Here is a 22646-nt window from a genome sequence, read left to right as displayed (position 1 = left end):
ATGGACAGAGGAGCCTGGCGGGGTGTAGTCCATAGGGTTACACCAAGGGGGACACGACTGAAGCGACTTAGCGCAGGAAAACTACGTACTGTATACACTCCTCTGGATTTTGTTAAACCTAAGAAGCCATCAACTGAGATGTCATAATGTGACAAAAATTATGTCTTGAGATTTATAAAATACGGTATGTGTGTTTATCCTTCAAAAATGAGAGAAATGAGGTATACTCTTCAAAAATGACCAAGTATGTAAATATTCATGTTTATTCATTTAGGAAAGAGACATTAACTACTTAACACTTTGAATTATTTCCACAACTAGTGTGGCAAACACAATTAAATGCCAGACATTTGAGATTTTTTTTGTAATTAAGCTTTTTATTATTGTTTTTCTTTATAGGAATAGGAATAACCTGAGGATATCTTCAAGCAAATTACCTAAAAACAAAAGACCTGTTATATAAATTATGCTCTATTTTTGTAATAGATCAAAATACTGTATTGGTGAAAATAAATAGATAGCAAACATAGAAATAAAGTATGTTGTTTTTGTTATCCGACCCCACAAATACGCTTGACTTTATAATTCAGTATATTTGAAAAACAAAGTGAAACATAATAGGCATGCACAATTATGCCGATGTTAAGGACTTCAGATTATACTCAATAGATTTTCTTAATAAAAATAGGAACATCACACATTGCTAGGTACACAGAAACATGATTTTGCTCTAAAGAACAGCTAAATTGTTCAAGAGGTAAGTGCTTCCTAATAGGCCTCCAGTGGAATATAACGGAGTGCTGTAAGTGTGCAGTGTGTTATATACATAATGGAGAATCATGGTGTTTTGCATTTTCCTTGAAACCATAAATTCTGTTGAACTGAAAAAAGAAAACAAACAACAAACTCCCCAAAACATCAGATGTACTGACAATCATATTCCCTTGTATGACAGAAGAGTACTAATACATTTTTTATTTTACTTTTTTTTAAAATTAAGAACACTTCTTAGGTTTTTTTGGCATTTTACATTCAGTGTCCATTGGCTCCTTCAGAGAGTATCCGTGAAGGCTCGGTAAATTTTGCAGTGAACAAGTAAAAAAGGGCTGGTGTGGGTACCAATGCCAAAAGCGGTAAATCTTGCTCGAGTTTATCCACTCTGGAAATGGAGATGATCCCATAGGCATGGAGTAGCCAGTGGCTGAAGAGAACAATAAGTCTTTTCTTTCTGACCAGAAGATCATAGCAGTTCTATAAAATTTTGTAAAAGAAAGGAGACAGATACAGATTATTGGGCTGAATCAACTAGATAATTTATTAGTTTTAATTTGAAACATATTATTTTCACATACAATCATAACCTCAGAATCATAGGGACACAGGAAATCACCCAGTCTTGCTACTATAGTTTACAGATGAGGAAACTCAGGCCTCCTATGTTCAGCACGCCAGTGGCCACGACGAGACAGGAGCCCACATTACTAGGTTCTGGTCTACACCCCCATTCGACCCTGGAAACACTACGGCTGCTTCTGAAAAGTCTGAACTGGAAGGGAACTCCAAATTTCGTGCCTTCTTCCTGCCCTGATCCACAGCATCTGAGTCTACAGATGGGAAGCAGGCGGTATATACACCCAATTTCCAGCATTCCTAGAGTCAGCTGCCTGGATACTTAGAAGGGAGCAGAAATGACAGGTGACTACTCTGATTTCCCTTTAACCTTTAATATCACTCTATAATATACAGATATTGGAAGGACCAAATTAAAAGTAATATCTAAATGTGCTAATAAACACACTAAAATACAATTTGCAACTTGCTAGTTAACTTTCTCTCATTAAATGGCTCATCAGCTTGGTTCTATGTAAAATAAAGAATTTATGTTTCCCTTAAAATACTGTTAATAAGGTTCAACATTTCAATAATCAAATATTTTCTATGTGGATAAATGATGTGAAATGATTTTTTTCTCTAACATGGTGGAAAGTTAAGCCTGATTAATTTCCCAAGCAAATACAGTCTAGGATACAACTTTTTACAAACTGATGAGCCAAAAGCTACTGAGTGACCCTGTTTAGCCAAGGATTACTAAAGCAATCAGCTGTAACATATTGTATCATATATGCTACTGTCTATTCAATAGTCAAATCTATTTTAAAAAAAAAAAACAAAAAACTCTTTAACAAAAGAAAAAAGACATCCTACCTCTATTTCAGAAGCCGACATGTACACAGCCAGAGTAACCAAAGATAATACTAATATAATGTATGGGAAGGCATAGTCTGAAAGACAAACATTGGTATTATGCTGAAAATTAAAATTTCTGAATAAACCATCAAAAAATTCAAACAGTATAATTCTTTTCCTAGACAAAAACCTTCTCAACCAATCCTATGAGATGGAAGCCCTAATGCTCTAAGACAGGGGTCCACAAGCTTCTGTAAAGGGCCAGATAGTGGCTTTGTGGGTCATCCAGTCTCTGTGTCAGTCACCTAACTCCACAGTGGGAAAGCAGCCAGGTCATACGTAACGAATACATGTGTCTGTGTTCAGTACAATTAACTTTATAAGTTTCTAAGTTATGACATATAACTTATTCAGACAATAAAATTCAAATTTTATCTAATTGTCACATGTCAAGAAATACTACTACTCTTTTGATCCCCCCCCCCCAACACTTAAAAGATGTAAAACTATCCTTGGCCTACCTTTGAAGACTCCTGCCTTAAGGCTTCCACTGATGTAAAAAATTAACCTCTCTCCTATGCATACTAGCTATGTATCAAACTTGGGAGAATTGGGAAACTAATCACTCAATTTTTGATGTTTTGTGGTCCAGATTGGGGAACTTTAGTTGAGACAGGCTATTATATAAGGGTAATTCCACTTTAATTAAAAGGTGATATGTCAATAAGCCTCAAAGACTAAATGGATCATTCAGTGCTCTTAATGACAAACTTCTAGACATTTCTACTTCAAATATAGTACAGTAAAATAATACTTTAAATAAATTTTTTACTTTAAAATGCCACTTTTAAAATGTTTTAAACATATACAGCTCACTAAAACAAATAGACAAATTGAAAAAAATCTTGAATTATTTTTATGCAATTATTTTAAAACAATTAACTTCAGTTAGTTAGGTTGGTGCAAAAGTAATTGCAGTTTTGCATTGTTGAACTTTGCTGTTTGATATTAGAATACCTTCTTAAATAAACGTAGTTATGTTATACATCATTTAATGTGCATTTCTCACTTTTTCTTGCTAATGACTTATTACTTGCTGTGTATTTTGTATTTATTTTAGTTTATGGAAATGATGTCAGACAAAAAGCAAATTCAAGCGATTTTCTTATTTGAGTTCAAAATGGGTCATAAAGCAGCGGAGACAACTCGCAACATCAACAATGCATCTGGCCCAGGAACTGCTAACAAACGTGCAGTGCAGTGGTCAGTTCAAGGTTTGCAAAGGAGACGAGAGTCTTGAGGAGGAGGAGCATAGTGGCCAGCCATCGGAAGGTGACAACAATTGAGAGCCATCATCAAAGCTGATCCTCTTACAACTGCATGAGAAGTTGCCTAAGAGCTCAGTGTCAACCATTCTATGGTTGTTTCACATTTGAAACAAACTGGAAAGGTGAAAAAGCTTGATAAGTGGGTGCCTCTTGGGCTGACTGCAAATCAAAAAAATCATTTTGAAGTGTTGTCTTCTCTTATTCTACCCAACAACAATTTCTCAATCAGACTGTGACATGCAACGAAAAGTGGATTTTATACAACAACCTGCGACAATCAGCTCAGTGGCTGGACCGAGAAGCAGCTCCAAAGCACGTCCCAAAGCCAAACTTGCACCAAAAAAAGGTCATGGTCACTGTTTGGTGGTCTGCTGCCCATCTGATTCATTACAGCTTTCTGAATCCTGGTGAAACCATTCCATCTGAGAAGCATGCTCAGCAAATTGATGAGATGCACCGAAAACTGCAAGCCTGCAGCCAGCATTGGTCAATATAAAGGGTCCCGTTCTTCGTGCCAATGCCTGACCACAGGTCTGACAAACAGTGCTTCAGAAGTTTAATGAATTGGGCTACAAAAGTTTTGCCTCATCCAGCATATTCACCTGACCTCTCACCAACCACCTACCACTTCAAGCATCTCGAGAACTTTTTGCAGAGAAAATGCTTACACAACCAGGAGGCAGAAAATGCTTTCCAAGAGTTCCTTGAGTCTTGGAGCATGGATTTTTATGCTACAGAAATAAACAAACCTATTTCTTCTTGGAAAAAATATGTTGAATGTAATAGTTCCTATTTTGATTAATAAAGATGTACCTGAGCCTAGTTATAATGATTTAAAATTCATGGTCCAAAACTGCAGTTACTTTTGTACCAAACTAATAAAACTACTCATTTCTCTGTAATGCAGTAGAACCCATTTGGAACACTGTCAGAAACTGAAATATCTATACAAGCCTGATTCCAACTTACTAAATAAATGAATGACTTGTTTGACATTTAGAACCTTTTACTGCCTGAACAGGTTAGGTCCTAACCAACCATTCAAAAAAATCCCAATTAACTTATAAATAGCTAAACAATGTTACTAATGATACAAATTTAAGACCTAGTAGTAAAAAGGATAAAGAGGGAATTTCCAGCATGGCCCAAACTTTGGGGAGCAGAGGGAGGTTCTGGGCTCAAAGTAGGATTTAGAATTGTTCTTATTCTAGGGTCAAAGACAATATAAGATTTTAAGCAACTAGGTCTGAGGATAGTGCCTAAAAATCTGCATTTTAGTTCTGCAGGTGGTTCAGAGGCAGATCACACTTCAAAATGGGCTTCAATAATACTTCCAAACAAGTAAGTTTGTCACTGACATCTTCCTAATTACTCCCAGTGTCTCTTTCCCTGGACCCTGGTATCCTGAGCTACCAGAAGCCTCTTGCTGCTCTACTTTGCTCAAGCTTGCTATATTCTCTTGTCATGGACTAAATGTCTGTGTCCCCCCAAATTCTTATGTTGAAATCCTAAGCCTCAACGTGATGGTGTAAGTAGGTAGAGGGCCTTTGGGATGATTGGGTCATGTGGGTGAAGCTCTCAAGAATGGGATCAGTGCTCTTATAAAAAAGACCTCAGCGAACTCCCCTTTTCTGCCATGTGAGGACTCTGAAAGAAGACAGCCACTGATGAACCAAGAGACAAGTCCTCATTAGACTCCAAATCTGCTGGTGCCTTGTTCTTGGACCTCAGTCTCCAGAACTGCAAGAAGTCAGTCACTGTTGTTTGTAAGCCACCCAGTCTATGGTATTCTTTTATAGCAGCCGGAACTAGGACACCCCTACAGACCAAAAATTATCTCTCTTTCAACATCATAAAACTGAGTTGTTATGATACCCTCTAGGAATGATCTCAGCAGACTGCATAATTTTATAGTTAGTACACATAAACAATAACTCCTTGACCCTCCCTTGATGAATGTGCTCTGAGTGAAGGCTTGTTAACAAAATTATCTAAAGACATTCAGTGTGGGCAAAGGCATTTTTCAATATAGGCAGCTACAACATAGGAAGCAACGCTATCTGGCAGTCTCCTTAGGTTAACTTCCCAACCTGTCCCTGCTTTCCACGACTTTCCTCTCTCCCCCATTTCACAACCAAGAAGTTCTCTACAGTAGAAGCAGCTGCTGTCCAGGACACAGGGATCTGAGGGCTGACAATTCTTACATCTTTACAGCTAGTCAGCTCTCCCAGGTTTGTCCAGTATAAATAACTACCTGTGCTCTTTTGGATATTCCATGAATACCAACCTATTTGCTTCTTCTAACATTCATGATTCATGCAATCACTAGTTACTAAGTTAGGTATTTCCTTTATTGTATTCTCCTCCCAATCCCTCAACCGCTGTATTAGTTTCCCAGCTTAGTTAACTCTGTCTTTGAAATTGTTCTTCACTCCTGGTGTTTCTCTGCTAGGTCACACAGACAGGTTTGGTTTCTGGCAGTGATCTCTTAACTGATGCCCCAGGGTCTCTTCCCAGCCAATCCACCTTCCACACTGCTACCAAGTTATCTTTCTTCAATGCAAATCTAGTCATGTCACTCTTTCTCCGAAATCCTTTTAAGAGCAGGTCCCAAGAAGAGCAACTTCAAATGCTTACACAGGTCAGTTAGGAGAATAAAATTATAGGTTTTCAAACACCATGCAGGCCAAAGGAAACAATATATCTGTCAAATCAGAATATGAGGGTTAAAGACCCCTAACTAGCCTCCAGTTTCCTCTCCCCTTGGCCTTCCTCTCAGCTCCACCCTCACTTTGAACCAAATGCATTACTAAGCTACAGTACTTGCACAGTGATGTCATCTTGCCCAGTTCCTTCCGGTCAGAAGCTTGTCCTCTGCACCCTGGCAAGCTCCATACACAGATGGTATCCAACCTCCTTGCAATGTTTAATGTCACACGTTCAAAAAGCACCACTCTATGTTCTCAGCTACTTAGTATAGATTTCCTAGTAGCGCGTGAGCTCTTTAACACCAACTTTCATTCTTCTTTTGAGTCACAGATCAGTCTAAATGGTTGCTGAATACATGAATGAATGGATGCATTAAAATAAAAAAATATACTGATGATTTTTTTACTGTTTCTAAAAGTTTTTTGATAAAAAAGAAACTTAGAAAACTAAGACCTAACTTGATGGTAAACATCATATGATATCAAGAGTTATTTCCATCTGTAATATGTAAAAACCAGTTTTTGTGTCATTTACACTCAGATTTTAAAAACCTTCCTATGAGGCTGTGAGCATCAAATACAAAGTATCTTCTAAACAAGTTAGTTTTGATGAAGAATGATGATGTGTTTTAGCAAAAACATATAGTATGGCTTATTTTCAAGGATGAAAACAAAACTACTTTGAAGAACAAGGTCCAATATTATACTCAGAGAAAATATTGTTTATCACATATAATAAATATATTTCATTGATGTTACCCATCAAACTTACATAAAAGGCCTCCACCAACTGCCTGAAGCACGGTTAAAATTGGGAAGAAGTAAAGTGCAGCATAAATACTTTTAAATCGATCCGACTTCCCTAACCCACAGGCAATCTTTTTTACCAGAAGAGGTCGGAGCAGCATCATTAATACCAAGCAGAATGCATAATAGATAAATACAATGGTGTATCTGGGAAATAAAATAGAAAATTGTTACATCACAAATATGTTTTAAAATGTCCTTTAATCACTGATCATTTTAAAATCAAAGATCCTGAAAAAGGTTTAAAAAGTCTACCAGTCAAATATTCAGATTGGTAAAGGGTTGGCCAGGAAGACTCTCATATATTGCTGTAAAGAGCATGCTGGTTCCCTTCTGGTAGGCAGTTTGGAAATGTGTATCAAAAATCATAAAATGTTTATATCTTTAATCCAGAAAGTTTACTTGTAGAAATTAATCAAAGGGAAACAATCAGATATACACAAAAGCCCAATGAACAAGCATTTTTACTGAATCACATGATAAAGAAAACCCAGGAAGAAAATATTCAACAATAGGAAAGTGGTTAAATTTTAGAATATATTTATGCTGGACTACTATGCAGACATTAAAAATCCAATTATGAAAGAAACGTTAACAACAAAACTGTGCCTCATACATTAAATGACAACAGATTATAAATGGCATGTGAATAATATAACTTTAACACTCTTAAAAAAATACATACATACATACAGAAATGCAACTGGTCAGTTGCATTTTTAGCAGTGATCATCTTAAGAAATGGAAGAAGACATTTTTAGCAGTGATCATCTTAAGGAAATGGAATTATAGATTTTTTTATCTGGGCTATGCTTTTTCTGTTTTCCTAATGTCCTATAATGTAATTTTTAAAAATCACAAAAAAAGTTGTAAAAAGATACTCTATTAGCAGATTATAGTTTCTAGCTCTTTATGTTGAATAATGGAATTTCTGTACATATATTTCTAACTTTCTTTTCATGAGGATTTAAAATTATTTTTACTAACTTACACTCAAACCCTCTCCTGTGCAGAGGAAAGTCGAGGGAAGCACAAGAGTTGTCCCAAATTACTGACCCCATGCCTGTTCACACAGCTCAGTGACCGAGGACCCCTGCGCTCTCATGATGCTATCAGGCCCAGCCCTGTACCGTACTGCATTATTTCAAGCCTGACCTCTTGGAGGATGAGTTTTTTCCTCTTGTTAGGCCTCCTCCTATCAATATCAAAACAAAGTAAAATCTGTCTATTCCTTAAGAGCTCCAAAAAGTCTATTATTTTAATCAGTTTATATGTATAAATTATTTATCTGTCTCTATATATAATTTTATATATATAAGGAATAAATAATTTATAGGACTTAAAAGGTAGGCAGGCAGTTAGAAAAGGTTCTCATATCTCTATATCTGGATCTTATTTTTAGATCTCATTTTTTGAAAATTATCTTTTTACATACGTGCATTTTTTGGACACTTAGTACTACTAAGATTTGCACAAAAAGGTCTGCTTTGTTCAGCATATTACATAATGGTAAATGTCTATAATTATGAGAATATAAATACCAGACTCTTCTATTGTACCTTTACTGAGAAAAACACATCAAAATGAACACCAACAATTCACAGAAATTCTAAAAATGTAGTCTGAGATAGTATTATACAAAATCTGATTAATTTGATATTTAAAAAAAAAACCATTCTGGTGAAAGTTACATGTATTTGGGGGGGTGGGGAGAAAGAACACTAACCCAAGTACTCTAATAATAATGCCAGCTACTTGGAAGTGCCTCCTATATGTAAGGCGCACTTATTTAATCCTCACGGTCACCTTACAAGGTATTGTTCTTCCCATTTTTACCAACGGGAAGGTCGAGGTTACAAGAGGTTCTTAACATGTTCAAATTAACAGCTAACAGGCTTGGGATTCAAAGTCCACAGCCCATATTATTTCCTATAAGTCAGATATTGCTTCTCTGTTGTGTATCAAAAAGGTTTTCCTTATAACCCTTTTTGAGAAACATATAGTTTATTTTAGAATTCCTTAGATACTTCAACATCGGTTCTTAACATGTTCAAATTAACAGCTAACAGGCTTGGGATTCAAAGTCCACAGCCCATATTATTTCCTATAAGTCAGATATTGCTTCTCTGTTGTGTATCAAAAAGGTTTTCCTTATAACCCTTTTTGAGAAACATATAGTTTATTTTAGAATTCCTTAGATACTTCAACATCAACACTAAAATACTTTCACTTCTATTATACTAAGATGTACTTCTATTTCCTCTTATCAGACTATCACTTTAGAAAAGAAAATAATATATGTTTATCTTCCCTAGTGCCTAGGAGCCATTTCACAAGGCTCAATCTGCTGAAATGAATGAAATCTACAATCACGATTTTTAAAAAAATGATCTTAATAAATACTTACAATGGGTAGACAGCTTCATGAGTGCAGTGCACTGTGGTCACGTAGTCTGGACTTGGGTTGTAAAGCATGGTGTACCAATCGGAAAGCATCAGTACTCGACAGGAACGGATATGAAGCACACCAACTGGCTCGCTCACAAGTAAGGTGACAAGAGCTGCCACAGTGCATTCGAACAACGCAGTAATGTGCTGGAAAAGGGCACTGGAACTGAGAAAACAAAGGAAGGACAATCACCAGAGAATTCTCAGCGTGTAACTGGCTTTTAATAAAACCTCTTTACGCTTCAAAACACGGATTCTAAAAAGAAGTTGTAACTGATCAATCCTGAAACAAAAAAATCTTCTACATAGGTAAGAAAAGCAAAGAACATACAAAAACTACATGGGAAGAATTTAACCTTGTTTACTAAAAAGGGATAAATACTTATCCCAGATAACAATGTGCCTATATTGTCTAAATGTGTAGAAGAGCAGAAATTGGATCTACTTTTATATTCAATATCTCTCCAAACTATTAAAAATGTCTTAAGTTATCTATGCATCATTTTAAATTATTTTAAACATTAAAAGTACATAAAAGATTATATGTAATATACATTAATTAAAAATATAATAAACATTGTAAGCTCATCACCTAACCCAATAACTAGAACATTAACTTATATCTACCTGTTCCTTCCCATTCCATATTCCTGTCTCTCCCCTAGAAATAACCATTATATTAAATTGCCTTAATCAGTTTTGCTGAAGTTTTTATTCCATCTGTATTTATACTTCAAAATCACTATTTAGTTTTGCTTATTTTTCAACACGATAAAGAGATATAACCTTTCTCAGATTTTTTTTTCCACTCAGACAGAATTACATTTCTAAGATTCATTTATAGCCCTGCTTATAGCTGAAGTTCAGTCATGTTCATTGCTTTATAATATTCTACTTGTGATCTTTCTATTATTTGTCTATCCTGCTTTGTTAGTTAAGTGTGTTACAAATGTCTTCCTATCAGTTTATGGGTTGAATTGTCATTTTTCTTTGTGATGTCTTTTTATGAACAAATGTTCTGAATTTTAATATAGTTGGCTTTATCAAATTTTAAATTTCTGGTTAACAGATTCTCACTCTAAGAAAAATATTATCTTGTATTTTCTTCTAAAAGTTTTAAGGTTTTGCTTTTCATGTTTCAATCTTTCATACATTTAGAAGAGATTTCTGTGTATAAGTTAATATTTTAACTTATAAGAGATTTCTGTGTTTAAGTTAGAATGTAACTTTAGCTTTTCCCATTTGAATATCCAACTGTCCAGGAGCAGCATTTTATTGAAGAGTTAACTCTTTTCCCCTCATTAAGCTGCCATGCCACCCCTGCCATAAGAAGTTCCCTATATAACCAGTCTGCTTTTAGGTTCTCCGTTTCATTCCTGGGGTTCACTTATCTATCCCTGAGACAACAGAACGATAGTAATTTCCTGATATTACATATATTCTTCTACTTTTTCAGTGGTTTTGGTCACTCTTGGGCCTTTGAACTTCAATATAAATATAGAACTAGCTTGTCAAGTTCTACTATATAAATCCAGTGTAGCTTAGCTACCTTGGTCTTGGCTACCTCACAGAACTGTGATTCTATAAATGAAATATAAGGAAGGAACTGATTTTGTATACTTATAGCCAGCCTCTTAAACTCTCATCATTTATAATATCTAGTCTATAGATGCTTTTGAGTTTTCTCCTTGAACAATGTTTCAGTTATCTACCACTGCATAGCAAACTACCCTAAAACTTAATGGCTTAAATTGAAGAAAGTAGGGAAAACCACTAGATCATTCAGGTATGACCTAAATCAAATCCCTTATGATTACACAGTGGAAGTGAGAAATAGATTTAAGGGCCTATATCTGATAGATAGAGTGCCTGATGAACTACGGAATGAGGTTCATGACGTTGTACAGGAGACAGGGATCAAGAACATCCTCATGGAAAATAAATGCAAAGAAGCAAAATGGTTGTCTGGGGAGGCCTTACAAATAGCTGTGAAAAGAAGAGAAGCAAAAAGCAAAGGAGAAAAGGAAAGATATAAGCATCTGAATGCAGAATTCCAAAGAATAGCAAGAAGAGATAAGAAAGCCTTCCTCAGCGATCAATGCAAAGAAATAGAGGAAAACAGCAGAATGGGAAAGACTAGAGATCTCTTCAAGAAAATTAGAGATACCAAGGGTACATTTCATGCAAAGATGGGCTCGATAAAGGACAGAAATGGTTTGGACCTAACAGAAGCAGAAGATATTAAGAAGAGGTGGAAAGAATACACAGAAGAACTGTACACATGACCCAGATAATCACGATGGTGTGATCACTGACCTAGAGCCAGACATCCTGGAATGTGAAAGCAAGTGGGCCTTAGAAAGCATCACTACGAACAAAGCTAGTGGAGGTGATGGAATTCCCGTTGAGCTATTACAAATCCTGAAAGATGATGCTGTGAAAGTGCTGCACTCAATATGCCAACAAATTTGGAAAACTCAGCAGTGGCCACAGGACTGGAAAAGGTCAGTTTTCATTCCAATCCCAAAGAAAGGCAATGCCAAAGAATGCTCAAACTACTGCACAATTGCACTCATCTCACATGCTAGTAAAGTAATGCTCAAGATTCTCCAAGCCAGGCTTCAGCAATACGTGAACTGTGAACTTCCTGATGTTCAAGCTGGTTTTAGAAAAGGCAGAGGAACCAGAGATCAAATTGCCAACATCTGCTGGATCATGGAAAAAGCAAGAGAGTTCCAGAAAAACATCTACTTATGCTTTATTGACTATGCCAAAGCCTTTGACTGTGTGGATCACAATAAACTGTGGGAAAATTCTTCAAGAGATGGGAATACCAGAACACCTGATCTGCCTCTTGAGAAATCTGTATGCAGGTCAGGAAGCAACAGTTAGAACTGGACATGGAACAGACTGGTTCCAAATTGGAAAAGGGGTACGTCAAGGCTCTATATTGTCTCCCTGCTTATTTAACTTATATGCAGAGTACATCATGAGAAACGCTGGACTGGAAGAAACACAAGCTGGAATCAAGATTGCTGGGAGAAATATCAATAGCCTCAGATATGCAGATGTCACCACCCTTATGGAAGAAAGTGAAGAGGAACTAAAAAGCCTCTTGATGACAGTGAAAGTGGAGAGTGAAAAAGTTGGCTTAAAGCTCAACATTCAGAAAACGAAGATCTGGTCCCATCACTTCATGGGAAATAGATGGGGAAACAGTGGAAACACTGTCAGACTTTATTTTTGGGGGCTCCAAAATCACTGCAGATGGTGACTGCAGCCATGAAATTAAAAGACACTCCTTGAAAGGAAAGTTATGACCAACCTAGATAGCATATTCAAAAGCAGAGACATTACTTTGCCAACAAAGGTCCGTCTAATCAAGGCTATGGTTTTTCCTGTGGTCATGTATGGATGTGAGAGTTGGACTGTGAAGAAGGCTGAGCGCCGAAGAATTGATGCTTTTGAACTGTGGTTTGGAGAAGACTCTTGAGAGTCCCTTGGACTGCAAGGAGATCCAACCAGTCCATTCTGAAGGAGATCAGCCCTGGGATTTCTTTGGAAGGAATGATGCTAAAGCTGAAACTCCAGTACTTTGGCCACCTCATGTGAAGAGTTGACTCATTGGAAAAGACTCTGATGCTGGGAGGGATTGGGGGCAGGAGGAGAAGGGGATGACAGAGGATGAGATGGCTGGATGGCATCACTGACTCGATGGACGTGAGTCTGAGTGAACTCCGGGAGTTGGTGATGGACAGGGAGGCCTGGTGTGCTGCAATTCATGGAGTCGCAAAGAGTTGGACATGACTGAGCGACTGAACTGAACTGAACTGATTCTGTGGTTTGACTGGACTCAACTGAAATAATGAAAAGCAAGTTCACAGAATTTTTCCTAGGAATCAAAACACATTCCAAGCAGAATAAATAAATAAAAAGAAATTCACACCAATACACATAATACTTAAGCTTCAGAACACCAAAGATAAAAGAGCTGCTGGTGAGCAGCGCCCATGTGCTGACAGCTGACAGCCAGCACATATTCTACCACGAGTTACTCACTTTGCACACCACAGCCGAGTCCAGCCTCGAGATGAGTGCATCCCAACTCAACATCATGTGGAACAGAAAGGACGGACTACCCAGCTACTGTTGGCAATTAGCCTTAGGCAACCCAACCCTACTGCGTGCTGTGGCTCCAGCTCAGGGTGGGTTTGCTTATTTTCTGAAAGAGAAGAGTTCTCAAAGATCCACCCCACCCCACCCCACTCCTGTGAGACCAGCAGTGTCTTCCATAGCATGTCTCTTCCAGACTTTAGGTATTCCACGCAGGAAGATCACCAAAGCTCCTAATGAGCCCAAGGTGTTGGAAGCAGAACTCCTAAGCCGTTTTACACAGATGAAGACCAAGTACGTAAATAAATGTGTACACTTTCATATTATAGAACCCAATCTTTTGCTTCTTTATAGAATTCATATTTTTGGAGGCAAAATCCGAACCTTATTAATTCTTGACATGACTTTAGTAACGTTCTTACTGGCTTTCTACTCATCATCAGATCAGATAAGATCAGTCGCTCAGTCGTGTCCGACTCTTTGCGACCCCATGAATCGCAGCACACCAGGCCTCCCTGTCCATCACCAACTCCCGGAGTTCACTCAGACTCACGTCCATAGAGTCAGTGATGCCATCCAGCCATCTCATCCTCTGTCATCCCCTTCTCCTCCTGCCCCCAATCCCTCCCAGCATCAGAGTCTTTTTCAATGAGTCAACTCTTTGCATGAGGTGGCCAAAGTACTGGAGTTTCAGCTTTAGCATCATTCCTCCCAAAGAAATCCCAGGGCTGATCTCCTTCAGAATGGACTGGTTGGATCTCTTTGCAGTCCAAGGGACTCTCAAGAGTCTTCTCCAACACCACAGTTCAAAAGCATCAATTCTTTGGCACTCAGCCTTCTTCACAGTCCAACTCTCACAGCCATACATGACCACAGGAAAAACCATAGCCTTGACTAGATGAACCTTTGTTGGCAAAGTAATGTCTCTGCTTTTGAATATGCTATCTAGGTTGGTCATAACTTTGCTTCCAAGGAGTAAGTGTCTTGTAATTTCATGGCTGCAGTCACCATCTGCAGTGATTTTGGAGACCAGAAAAATAAAGTCTGACACTGTTTCCACTGTTTCCCCATCTATTTCCCATGAAGTGATGGGACTGGATGCCATGATCTTCGTTTTCTGAATGTTGAGCTTTAAGCCAACTTTTTCACTCTCCTCTTTCACTTTCATCAAGAGGCTTTTGAGTTCATCTTCACTTTCTGCCATAAGGGTTGTGTCATCTGCATTTCTGAGGTTATTGATATTTCTCCCAGCAATCTTGATTCCAGCTTGTTTTTCTTCCAGTCCAGCGTTTCTCATGATGTACTCTGCATATAAGTTAAATAAACAGGGTGACAATATACAGCCTTGACGAACTCCTTTTCCTATTTGGAACCAGTCTGTTGTTCCATGTCCAGTTCTAACTGTTGCTTCCTGACTTGCATAGATTTCTCAAGAGGCAGATCAGGTGGTCTGGTATTCCCATTTCTTGAAGAATTTTCCACAGTTTATTGTGAACCACACAGTCAAAGGCGTTGGCATAGTCAACAAAGCAGAAATAGATGTTTTTCTGGAACTCTCTTGCTTTTTCCATGATCCAGCAGATGTTGGCAATTTGATCTCTGGTTCCTCTGCCTTTTCTAAAACCAGCTTGAACATCAGGAAGTTCATGGTTCACGTATTGCTGAAGCCTGGCTTGGAGAATCTTGAGCATTACTTTACTAGCATGTGAGATGAGTGCAGTTGTGCAGTAGTTTGAGCATTCTTTGGCATTGCCTTTCTTTGGGATTGGAATGAAAACTGACCTATTCCAGTCCTGTGGCCACTGCTGAGTTTTCCAAATTTGTTGGCATATTGAGTGCAGCACTTTCACAGCATCATCTTTCAGGATTTGAAGTAGCTCAACGGGAATTCCATCACCTCCACTAGCTTTGTTCGTAGTGATGCTTTCTAAGGCCCACTTGCTTTCACATTCCAGGATGTCTGGCTCTAGGTCAGTGATCACACCATCGTGATTATCTGGGTCATGAAGATCTTTTTTGTACAGTTCTTCTGTGTATTCTTGCCATCTCTTCTTAATATCTTCTACTCATCATACTCTCTTTCAATCCATCTTCAGTCAACTATGTAATCTTTTACAAAATGGAATCTGCTTCTAAAACTCCCCTTATTAATCTTCTTTGGTGAGTCCCATCTGCCTTTCAGGAAAAATACTTCCTGCCAGCCTTATCTCCCATACTACCCGGCCTTACAAAGCTGCTTGTTTCCTCACTGCTTCACTCATGGGCATGCACCATGCTCCACCTCAAAACACATGTCACCCACCTGGCAAATGGTGTATCCTTTAAGATCAGATCTGGGGTTATCCCAGGTCCTAGGAATATTTCCTAAGACTCTCCCAGCCCCAGATCTCTTTATATCTTGGTCTTATTCAGTCCCTATTTCTCAAAGCACCCTCAGCTCTCATTTCTTGGTTATACTGTGCTCTCTCTTGGCTCTAGATTTTTGCACGTTTTTCCTGCGGATAAACTCTCCCTTCAATTTCTCTCAAAAATGACTCATTTTTCAAAGTTTAGTTTAAAATCAGTTTTTTCTCCTGTGACATCACCCTATTCCCTCTCTAAGATAGCCTTAAAACTATGCACATGCCTCTACCCGAGACCCTCACAAACTCTGTGACGGTTTGCTTACCTCATCCACTGGGCTGTGAGCATCCACACTAGTCAGTTCTGAATCCCACAGCCTAGTACAGCGCCTGGCACACTGCAAACATCCCTAAAGACTGTTGCATGGATACATGTGGAAAACAAATTACAAAAGAAGCACAACTTCTGGCTTCATTACAAAAAAATATGCATTTTCTGCCTATCTCTGCCCTGGCCTTAAAGAAAAACAAATTTAACACTAAACTCTGGGAAAAGCAAACAGGCCAGAAAGGGAAGTTTTGATTAGTGTCTAGCCTATGTTTTTGAACTGTGGTGCTGGAAAAGACTCTTCAGAGTTCCTTGGACAGAAGGAGATCAAACCAGTCAACCCTAAAGGAAATCAGTCCTGAATATTCATTGGAAGGACTGATGCTGAAGCTGAGCTCCAATACTTTGGCCACCTGATGCAAAGAATGGACTCACTGGAAAAGACCCTGATGCTGGGAAAGACTGAAGGCAGAAGAAGTGGATGACAGATGATGAGATGGTTGGATGGTATCACCAACTCAATGGACATGAGTTTGAGCAAGCTGCGGGAGTTGGTGATGGACAGGGAAGCCTGGCGTGCTGCAATCCATGGGGTCGCAAAAGAATCAGACACAACTGAGCGACTGAACTGAACTATGCATCTCAGTGGACACTAGGACTCCCAAGGAGATAAGAATTGACCCTTGAGTATAAAATAATATTACACTTCTGATATATAAAACACATACATACATACACTATATAAATCAATAAACAGTATATCTGTGATACTAAAATTTCATGGGGTAGTTGACTCATTGGAAAAGACCCTGATGCTGGGAGAGATTGGGGGCAGGAGGAGAAGGGAACAACAGGGGATGAGATGCCTGGATGGCATCACCAACTCAATGCACGTGAGTTTGGATGAACTCTGAGAGTTGGTGATGGACAGGGAGGCCTGGCGTGCTGTGACTCATGGGGTTGCAAAGAGTCGGACACGACTGAGTGACTGAACTGAACTGAGGTGAAATTAGGGGGAAAAAGTATCTTAAAAAGCTCTTTACGGAGGAAAGAATGAAAAAATTTGAGAAACATGAGTCTAACCTAAGACAGGTAGGCCCCTGCTTCCTTGATTCTAAGTACAATGTCTCAGGAAAACATAAGAGATGGCCCTTGTATTTCTTGCTACCAACTTCTTAGGTAAAACATAGATATGCAAACTCCTTTTTAAGCCCACCTCCTTTCCTGTCTAAGCACTGATCATATCTCGGCTTTATCCCCAAGCCAAAGTTCTACCTTCTGCTCTAACATTCTCTCAAACCATATCTGATGTTTTAGTTCAAATGTATTTGGTGAGGTACATTCATTAACCCCACCTCTTCTCCATTCCAAGCTATAAAGTTCCAAATGAGCAATTATTTAACTTGAGCTCTGTTAATCACATTTCTTTTCTCAGCCTCATCTCTCATCATTCTACAACAGAAACTCAAAGTAGGATGAGAGCTGCTTTAAAAAAAATTTAATGGCTTCTTTTCTGAAAAATAATGAATGCTTTTCCAATGTAAATAATCAATGTGGACTTATCTGGTAGGTCCAGAAAAGTACTGATTCTACTTCCATCTGACCATCCTCTCTGCTTCCATTCCTATCACTGGAGTCCAGCCATCGCTACTTTTTGGACAACAGCTTTCTAGTATGTCTCACCTCTAATCTGCCCTCCACAGAAGTTGTCTTCTTAAAACATATACCCAAGATACTCTTTTTCCAGACAAAAACCTTCACCAATAAATCATTCATTGGCAAGTACCTAGTATCTATCATGTGCCAGCAACTATGCTGGTCTCTGGAGAGTCCATAGATAACAATGGCGACGACCACTGCCCTCATGGAGCCTATAATCAGGGGTGGGAGAGAACATGAAATGAGGAGGCAAACATAACTGCAAATTGTGTTGAGTGCTAAACACAAAGCAACAACAACAAAATAACAGTGCTTTTAAAAAAGAAAAATAATGAGGCCAGGCCTACTTTAGATTGGGCCAGTGAAGGCTTCTCTAAGGAGGCGTGATTTAAACTGAGATTGCAAGGGGGAAAAGCTGCTAGGTCAAAAGGTGCAGGGAGAAGAGAGTATTTCAGGCAGAGAAGAGTTTGGGGAAAGGGACAGGACCTAAAGCAGGAAAGATGCTGAGACGTTAAGAGGAACCAACAGTCAGGATGGCTGAAATGTACTACGGTAGAATTTGGTTCCTCACTCCCAGTGCAGTAAGGTTCACATCATTACCAAGGACTTTCACGTTCTGGCCTCGGCCCCGTTCTCACCCTCCTTTTTTATTACCTTTCTCTCATGTGCTATCCACACTTTGAACACCCAACTACTCCCTTTCCCACCCATAAGAGATCACATGTTTCATACTTCTATGCCAGTGTTCACACTGTTGCCTCTGCCTGAAATGTTCCTTTTTTGATGTGTTTCAGGTGACACCAGGCACGATTTCATCTCTTCCATTCTCTGTGACTCCAGACCATTTAGTTTATAAAGCTTTTATACACTTTTTGATTCTATACTTTCAAGACTGGTATGTATTATAAGGAGTTGTGTATGTATTTGTCTTCTCTATAAGATTAGGGCTATCAACCACATCAATTATTTTTGTATCTCTTCTTCTGATCTTCTAAACATCAAACACAATGCTCAGTAAGTTTTTGTGGATTTTACTATAAGTTTTCATAATTAGGTTGCAGCCATAACACTTAAACTACAGTATTAAACTGCAAAGATTTTTGTTTTAGAACAATAAACAGTTTGTAATCACAGCCAATTCTTTGCAAAAAACCAATAAAGATAATTAAGAAATAAAAATTAAATAAAATATTCCTCCAGCTTCACTCAGAGTAAAACAAAGGACATTTCCCTTAATATTTACTGAGGCATGCTCTAGCAGTTTTCTGGCCACAGTCAAAAGTAATCAGAAGATAAAAGAAAAACAAGCCTGCCACTTGTAAAATAACAGAGGTATAATTACTTGATAAGGTCTTCTAAATGACAACTATTCCAACATCAGTGCATTCAGATACATTTAGAGAACAGTGCTAACCTCTTTTTCCCTGAGTACCATTCAATGAAGAACCAATGTAAAACAAGAGGAAGCATAGCCATAAAGCCAAGATAGAGCCAATCATAAAGTTCTGGAGACTCTGTGCAAGGCTGACAGTATTTCTGTGCATTTGTTCTCTGCCCTCTTGGACACACCTACAATATATAAGAACAGTATTTTATGTACAGATATTATTTTAGAACATTAACACCCTCCCAAAATTGTTCACTAAGATGTCACATTTCAGTGTAAACATCTGTTTACATGTGCGTCTTTTAAAGATAAAAGAGAAAACATAAATAAAATTTTAAAAGTTTAAATTGTATTTGTTATACCTGCATAATATTTACTAAAAATAGTTGACTAAGTTACATGAAAATCTAGTCATTAACACCATATAAAAACTGCAGAGTAATGCTCTGGAGTTGTAATGTTAAATTTTTGTCCAAGTCACTTTTCTATATTAATAAAAAGTAATTAGAAATTATTAAATTATCCATTAAAAAATACTTAGTAACTGTGACTGTCACAAAGATGTATTATAGACAATATGACAACACAAATGAGAATTTTATCAATGCCTCCATATTCTTTTTTAGGTTGAAATACACTGAAGAAAAAAGTTATTCTACATGTCCCAATATTTCAGAAGCAAACAGATTTTACAAATGAAATAACATACAAAGTTAAGACTTACCCCACATTCTCCATATATTTCAGTTGAGCCATTTTTAAATAACAGGGTCTTCCCACAATAAAGTCCAAGGCATGCTGGTTGAATATCGACAGCTTTTTAAAAACAAATGCCAGTATAGTAACATCTTTTGTGATTATAAAAAATTAGGTAATAACAGCTGAAACAGTTGGCAGAAATTATCTCAACACAGTTTCAAGGAAAAAAATATGTATTAGACAGAAGTCTTGATGCCTGTATTTAGTTCTCCTTTTACACTGTGACACTACTGAAGGTTACATGGAACCTTGTTGCTAATGCTGTTCCTTAAGATCAAGGTCTACAGCCAGGCAGACTCTGCCCAGGACTCAAAGCCCAGCCTGGAATGTCTCCAATGGCTCCAGCCAGTCACTCACCCTGACTGGATGGTCTAGACTTTTGAATTTCCCCCTTTTTTTTTTTTTTTTTTGAAACTAGAGGATTAATAGAGGATTTTTGCCCCGAAAGAACATTAAGTCATGCCTTAAAACACATGAAAATTATCATCACCTCCCTTCATGGAAGAACACATTTTAATGCCAGAAAAGCAGAAAGGACACAATTTCAGAATAAAAGGACTTTAAGGTAAATAAATTCACTTTATAAGAAGCCTAGTAAGTTATCCTAACTTTGGTCATTTTTGTAGAGGACAGGTGAAAATTTCATCAAGGCTATCAATGGGCTTCTGACCAGTACTTAGGAAGCACTGCCTTAGAATCAACCCTCTGATCTCAAGCCTTAGACAACATACAAAGCAGCTCTTTTTAACCAAACACTCAGGGCTGATTGCCTTTGACCTCACCTACAGGGAAAAGTTATCATCAAAGGAATTTTTTTCATCAGTGACATCTGATTCCCTTCAATCACTGATATGTTCACTCAGTAAACATGCATTAAGAGTGATTCCACTGGTGAGAGACCCGGATGGATCCACAGGGGAACACGACAGAGGCCATACCCTCAAAGAATCCACACCCTACTGTGGAATAAGTCCTGGTCAAACGTGAATTTGGGAAATTAACCTTTTCCTGAAAAATCATTTCCCAAATTCTTCATGAATTCACAATCTAGAGACTGCCTGATCCACAATACTTTCTTCTTTCAAATTGGAGTAGACTCTCTTCTTTCTCCTTGTGCTGTTGAGAAAAATAGAAATAGCACAGACTAAAATGCCTCAAGTTTAATATGTTCACCTTTGTCAAATTTCTGACTTAAAAAAAAAAACAAAACCCATGGCTTCTTTACTTTGGCATTAAAATTTTTTTTCACTATCGCAATCACTTCTTTTCATTTATTATTTATGTATTTATATTTATTTATTATTTTTGGCTGCCCTGGGTCTTCGCTGCTGCTCTCTGGCTTGCCGCCAGCTTCTTCCTCGTTGCCGCCTCTCCTTGCCAAGCACTGGGCTCTAGAGCCCTGGCTCAGTAGTTGTGGTGCAGGGGCTTAGTTGCTCTGGGGCATGTAGGATATTCTCAGACCAGGGACTGAACCCCTGTGCCCTGAATTGGCTGGCAGATTCTTAACCACTGGACCACTAGGAAAGCTCAGCACTTATTTTTAAATCAACTGTAATCACAAACTAATAGACGAAAATTAATAGACCAAAGCGAGTTGTTTCAGATTTTTTGAGAACGCAGAAGTTAAAAAATTGGAAACTTCTTCTATACCAATTTTGCATCTAACAGCTGCTTAATAAATACATCTGACTGTAAATAATCCACAACTTCAGAAAACCAAAGACCTGAAAATCAGCAATGATAAATTGAAAACAAAAGCTTATTGTTTAGTCGCTCAGTCGTTTCCGACTGTTTTGCGACCCCAAAGACTGTAACCTGCCAGGATCCTCTGTCCATGGGATTGCCCAGACAAGAATACTGGGGTGGGTTGCCATTTCCTTCTCCAATAAGCAAAAGCTTACTGTCCACTAAGGAAAAAAAACAAACAAACAACCCTAGCTCCCACTGTCCGCTCACTTTCCCCTTTTATTTCCTATAGTAAAGGAGATCTGAATTTTTAACTGTTTTGCAACCGTCATGGTCCTTTGGGAACGGCCCCCAAAACTTACGTTTGATGCTGAAGCAAGACACAACAGAAAAGCAGCATTAATTTCTGCTTTCTTTACTGTTTTCCTGCACTTAACGCCTGCCCTTTAAATTGTCAAGTTAACCCTCAGGAATATTAAACAAAGGGACTGAAAAAAGGAATTGAGGTGACATTTTGAATAAACAAAGGCCTGGCCTTTCCCGCGTACGCAGCCGGCCTTCTCTTTGCAGTCGGTTCCCCAGTTCGGTTTGCCTGGGGCAGAGACTATCCCCATCCCACCTCGGTCCGGCCAAAAACGCGTGGGAACAAAGGACAAGGACTCGCCGCTATCCGGAGGCCACCCGCTGGAGCCAAGCGCAGAGCTGGCAGCGTAGGGTAGAAGCAGGGACTAAGAGAAACGCTTCCCAGGACCTTGGCGACCACTCACCCATCAGCAGCTTGTAGGTTTCCTTGGAGAGACTCGCAGATTAGCAGACCAAGCCACGGCGCCCGGACATCCGGGCCAAAGCGCCCTGGACGGCTCCGCCTCCTGGTAACCCGGGCGACCGCTCCGA

At 38.5% G+C, this 22646-nt stretch overlaps 2 protein-coding genes across 6 annotated transcripts in view; one reads left to right on the top strand and one right to left on the bottom strand.

Annotated features, from left to right (window-relative positions):
* Positions 1–510, top strand: part of CCDC175 (coiled-coil domain containing 175) — a 74431-nt gene extending 73921 nt beyond the window's left edge. For both annotated transcript variants that reach the window (XM_027554231.1, XM_027554230.1), the window contains one exon: positions 400–510. The gene's annotated coding sequence lies outside the window, so the exon portion shown is untranslated. The remainder of the gene's footprint in view (positions 1–399) is intronic.
* Positions 246–22626, bottom strand: JKAMP (JNK1/MAPK8 associated membrane protein). Of its 4 annotated transcripts, none has more exons than XM_027554233.1 (8): positions 22520–22611; positions 21069–21182; positions 20032–20123; positions 19335–19489; positions 9438–9644; positions 6996–7177; positions 2206–2282; positions 574–1251 (listed from the first exon to the last, which is right to left on the bottom strand). In XM_027554233.1, the coding sequence occupies exons 2-8, from the start codon at positions 21100–21102 to the stop codon at positions 1033–1035; spliced, it is 966 nt and encodes a 321-aa protein (XP_027410034.1). In that variant the 5' UTR covers positions 21103–21182; positions 22520–22611; the 3' UTR covers positions 574–1032. The 4 variants fall into 4 exon arrangements, with proteins under 4 accessions (XP_027410036.1, XP_027410037.1, XP_027410034.1 ...); XM_027554234.1 differs by having other exon boundaries at positions 20032–20105; XM_027554235.1 differs by lacking the exon at positions 21069–21182 and having other exon boundaries at positions 246–1251; positions 22520–22626.
* Positions 22627–22646: the final 20 nt, after the last annotated feature.

The sequence above is a fragment of the Bos indicus x Bos taurus genome, chromosome 10 (genome assembly GCF_003369695.1).
Source record: "Bos indicus x Bos taurus breed Angus x Brahman F1 hybrid chromosome 10, Bos_hybrid_MaternalHap_v2.0, whole genome shotgun sequence".
Lineage (NCBI taxonomy): Eukaryota > Metazoa > Chordata > Mammalia > Artiodactyla > Bovidae > Bos > Bos indicus x Bos taurus.
Note: the sequence above shows the minus strand (reverse complement) of the source record. Positions and strands in the feature narration are given on the sequence as shown.